General features: G+C 45.8%; 1 protein-coding gene across 1 annotated transcript; it reads left to right on the forward strand.

Annotated features, from left to right (window-relative positions):
* The first annotated feature begins 1,783 nt into the window (after positions 1-1,783).
* LOC103649746 (uncharacterized) lies at positions 1,784-4,672 on the forward strand. The gene is made up of 2 exons (XM_008675472.2): positions 1,784-2,926; positions 3,026-4,672. The coding sequence occupies exons 1-2, from the start codon at positions 1,794-1,796 to the stop codon at positions 3,159-3,161; spliced, it is 1,269 nt and encodes a 422-aa protein (XP_008673694.2). The 5' UTR covers positions 1,784-1,793; the 3' UTR covers positions 3,162-4,672.
* Positions 4,673-5,305: the final 633 nt, after the last annotated feature.

The following is a 5,305-nucleotide window of genomic DNA, read 5'->3' on the forward strand; positions in this document are numbered from 1 at the left end:
AATAAAAAAAACAGGGGGGCGGTTGAACCGGCCCTAGGGGCGGTTGAACCGGCCGGGGGCAGGGCGCGCAGGGGCGGCCGAGCCGGGGCGGCTGAGCCGGCCGAGCGGCCAGGGGGGGGGGGGGGGCGCGGCCAGGCGGGCGGCCAGGCGGGCGGCCGGGCGGGCGGGACGAGCCAGGCGGGCGGCCGGGCGGCCAGGGCGCGGCCAAGGCCAGGGCGCGGCCGGGGGGGGGGCGGGACGAGCCGGCCATGGCGGCGGCCATGGCGCCGAGCGGCGAGGGGAAGGGGAGGGGGGATGGGGGAGGGAGGAGAGAGGGAGGAGGGGGGCTCACCGGCGAGGGGCGGCCGACGGCGGGGGGGGCGGCCGGCAGGGGGCGGCGGCCGAGCAGGGGGCGGCGGCCGAGCAGGGGGCGGCGGCGGCTTAGGGCAGGGGCGGGTAGGGGCGGCGCTAGGGGAGAGAGAGGGAAAATGAGAGAGAGGGAGAGGGATTGGGGGGGTTTTTGGGAAAAATAAAGGGAGGGGGGCGGCATGGGCCAATTGGGCCCAAAAGGGGGGCGCCAGGGGCGGCTGGGCCAGCCGGGGTCGGCCCACGGCGTGGGAGAGAGAGAGATAGAGGAGAGAGAAAGAGAGAGAAAAAAGAAATAAAAGATCTTCTTCTTATTTTCGAAATCCGATCTTTCTATATGAACGCATTGGCACTTTCAAAGCAATCAAAAGAAATGCAAGGTTCGGCATGGTGCATCAAACAACATAAAGTATTTAGGGTTTTTCTTACACGGGAAATCCAACCGATTCCCGCTAGAACTTTGGAAAGAGGTCAAGGTTTAGCGAAGGGAAAAAGAAAAAGAAAAGGTAACGCCCGAATTTTGGCGAGTAAAGAAAAGAAAAAATTCAACTGCAAAATTCGGGGCGTTACAGATGCTAATGTTGCTAAGGGTGTTGCAAACCAGTCTAGTATTGAACCCCATATTGATGTTGCTATAGTACCAAATGTGGTGGTGGGCAATGATGAGGACGATAGAGAGGAGGATATTGATGATGCTAATTGGGAAGGTACCGAAGATGACAATGTTATCATTCCTGTTGTTGTACATGATAATGAAAATCCTGTTATGAAAGTAGGCACCACATTCTCCAATATTCATGAATTTCGGCTAGCCATATGTCAATATGCAATTAAAAACGAATTTGAATTTAACATTGACAAGAGTGAACCGAGGAGGTTTAGAGCTCATTGTGCAGCAGAGGGATGCAGATGGTATATTTATGCAAGACCAATGATGGACAAAACTACATTTCAGGTACTACATATTTTTATATTCCATTTTATGTGCAAGCATAGGATCGACATGTCATTTCCTTTTTTATTATAGGTTCGAAAGCATATGGTCAAGCATAATTGTGCAAGCACACAAAGAAATGAGAAGGCAAAAAATGCTACAAAGGCATGGATATGCGAAAGAGTTATGGATTGGCTAAGGAAAGATGCTACAATTGGAGCAAGTGAATTAGAGAGGAGACTGCATGAAAAGTACCATATTCACATTCCTTACAAGAGAGTTCATGCTGGGAGGAGCATTGCACTGGACTACCGTTGCCATAGACAGGGAAGTGGTGAAGGGCAAGCAATGCTTTAGGAGGATATTTGTTGCTCTAAAGCCTTGTGTTGATGGATTTTTAAATGGTTGTCGCCCATTCTTGAGTATCGATAGCACTGTACTAACAAGTACACTTAAATGGTTGTCACCCATTCCATATACAATGCTATCATAGCACTGATTTTTTCTTTCATGCATGACTGCAGGAAAATTTCGAGGGCAGCTAGCTACTGCTTGCGCTATTGATGGCTTAAACTGGATGTTTCCAGTTGTATATGGAGTTATTGAATCAGAGTCAACCGAGGGGTGGGAGTGGTTCATGGAGAGGCTAAAGGAGGCTATTAGAATTCCACCCAATCTCGCCATATGCACTGATGCCGGCAAAGGGATATGTGAGGCAGTAAGTAACATTTTTCCTCAAGTTGAGCATAGAGAGTTTATGAGACACTTGGTGATCAATTTTAGAAAGAAATTTGTGGGTAAAGTGTTTGATGACCACTTATGGCCAGCCTCTTATTCATGGACTCGAGAGGACTTTGAGACCCACATGGCGCCAATGGAAGCAGCTAGACCTGATATTAAGAAATTTTTTTCTGTATGGCACAAAAGGTTGTGGAGTAGAAGTAAGTTTGGAGAAGGTTCCAAAGTTGACTACGTTACTAACAACCTAGTTGAGTGCTTCAACAATTGGATTAAGAAATATAAGTGTTTGTTGATTGTTGATCTGCTTGACAAGATAAGGAGGATGCTCATGATAAAATTTAGAAAAAGGAGAAGAGTTGGCTACTCAATGGCTGGTATTATTCTTCCAAGTATCATGAGTCATCTCAATGAGAAAAGCAGGAATTTGCATTATGATGTTGAGTCTAGTAGCAACACAATTGCTGAAGTAAGTGGTAAGGATATTTCGGGACATTTTAGACATATAGTTGATCTAGCTGCATGGACTTGCACATGTAGAAGATGGCAAGTAACTGGATTGCCTTGTTTTCATGCTATTGCTTTCATCACTTCACTTCCAAACAACAAAATTGCTGATTTTGTACACCCATACTACACTGTTGAAAAGTTCAAGTTGTCCTATGCTGGAGTCATTCCACCACTTACTGACCAAGCTCATTGGCCCAAAGTGAATCTTGGATTTAGGCTACACCCACCCATCCTAAGGAGAACTGCAGGGAGGCAAAAAATACAAAGATACAAAGGAAGTCATGAGGGGGGTAAAAAGAGGGCACCATCAAAATGCTCTATATGCCAAGGTACAGGTCATCGTTGGAGAACATGCAAAAGAGGCCAACCTGATGTAGACGATGAACCAAAGAAGAAGAGGTATAAAAACATTCTTTTCTTTCGGTTAAGCTTATGAATTTGCAATGATGAGGTGTGCTTATACTTTTTCTCAACTACCTTTTACTGTGTTGCACATAGGAGGAGAAACAAGAAGACATCAAGTGTTGCTGTCTCAAATCAATTGGAGGGTGGGACATCAAATGTTGCTGAATCTAATCAGTTACAAGTTGTTGAATCGAATGTAGATGCCTCCAATACGTTAGAGGGTGCTTGATGCGTCAAGAGTCCAATATGTGTTGAGTGTCTGCATTTTATTTTGCTCCAAAATTGGTCAACGGAAGGGATGTGGCAGAATTAAAAGTCTTGTTGGGTGTACTGAATTTTATTTTGCTCCAAAACTGCTTCATGGAAGGAATGTGCTAAGCTCTATTTTGTTCCAACACTACTTGCTGGATAGAATGTAATCGAAATTTGAACTTGCTAGATGTCAAATTTGCTTGATCCATACTCCAATAATTTGTTTGCATAATATTATGTTGTCAAAAAAAATATTGATAAAATTGTTATGTTCGGTCATAAAAAATAAAAAAAAACTCATATTTAAAGTGTACACAGGGACAAATAAGGGTTATGCTGCTAAGGGCATGCATGTCCAAATGGTAAAAAGCAGCCACAGTAACAGAAAAAGGGTACAAAAGGGAAAGGATTTGAAACTCTGGACATGTAGGGAAAACATGTTTAGTCAAGGGTAAATAAGGGATGGCGTCCAAAAACAAGGGCAAATAAAGGATTAACTCTAGCATAAAAGGAGTGACATCATTAAGCCGAGTTAAAGCATTAACAACTAATGAGCAAAGCATAAAACCCATGTTTAATCAAGGTACGTGTTGATAAAGACTAGTAATTGCTAAGTAGGTATTCCCATCAAAATTATGCACATCGTAAAGCGTAAACTTAGTTGTCATGATGATTTGGGATCAAATAGAAATGCAGGGGAAAATGCCCACTTGACTTCTTCACAAAAGTCTTGAGGGTCTTCTTTAAACTATTCCTGATCCTCTATCACATAAGCGTCTTCTAAAAGCACAGATGCCAAATAAAGAAAACATACACCATTCATGCACCAATTATTAAACAAAAGGACACATGTATAATTAAGCTCATGGGAGAACGATAACTAGCCTATTATTCCTCCCTATGTTTAGTTTTGAAAATAAAGGTTGTATTTTCCCTTTTAAACTTTATCCGAGAAACCTACTAATAATCTAGAATCACTTAAATTTTAGGGATTATAAAACTGCTATAAAGATCTTCCTAAAATGGTTAGCATAAATTTAGGAAATTAACAAAACAAGGATCAATTTATTTGGATTTGAAATATGCATTTTATGGCCAAAATACTATGGTAGGGTCAAATAATAAGGAAAAATAGACTCCTAGGGATTTAACCATAAAGACCAGAGACTTAAATGTAAGGATTTTACTATATGGAAGGACATATCCGTGATTATCTAAAAAGGTCGAGACTCTTTAAAAACCCACTGTGCGGCTCGGGTGAAGGGGTATCGACTATCGGTGACTGTCCGATCAACATCCGAGGGCCCTGATTAATTCAGGCGAGCCAACATTGTTTAAAACAAAACTATCCGTGCGGTCGAGATCCGACGAACAGGGGGGCTCGGCTCAGCTTTGAGCGTGCGACTCTGAGAGCCAGGAGGGGTGACGGGTGGCGTGCGATTGGGGAAAGGCTCGAGGTAAAGCTGAGAGAAAGGCGTGCACGTTAGAGGCCTCACCGAGAGGGTAGAAGGGTCGAGAATGACTAGCGACGACGAATGGTGGCCGACAGAGCTCCGGCGAGGTCAGGGTGACGTGGCAAGGTCGAACGGCGAACGGAGCGAGCTTGGGAAGGTCGGGGAAGCGGTGGCGAGCTTCGAGGATCACGTCAACAACCTCAGGGCGAACGGGGAGGCTCTTGAGGAGCACGACCATGCATGGCGACGACAACGACACGTGGGCAAGGCACATGAGAGCATGGGAGTGGGCACCGAGGCAGGGAATTAGTGGCGGGGCTCGGGTGGTACTTATAGACCAGAAGAGGGGAAGGGAAGGGAGGGGATTGGCCAGGATTAATCCGATTGAATCTTCTTGGCCTTGGCGATGCGGTGACGCTCACGCGGAAGGAAGGAGAGCAAGAAGGAAAGTGAGCGTGGTGAAAAGGAATGTGAGCTTCGCTCGAGCGGGGAAGGCGATCTCGCGACCGATCGTTCACGCGCACATGGTAGCGAGGCACGGCGGCGACGTCGGAGCGAGGAAGGAAAGGGGAGAAGAAGATTAGAGAAAGGGAGAGAAGAGACTTACAGCCAGGCTCCATATGTCAGCAAAACAGGACGCAGGGTCCGCTTGTTAGCTAGGACGAGG

Source organism: Zea mays, chromosome 3 (assembly GCF_902167145.1).
Source record: "Zea mays cultivar B73 chromosome 3, Zm-B73-REFERENCE-NAM-5.0, whole genome shotgun sequence".
NCBI classification, from domain to species: domain Eukaryota; kingdom Viridiplantae; phylum Streptophyta; class Magnoliopsida; order Poales; family Poaceae; genus Zea; species Zea mays.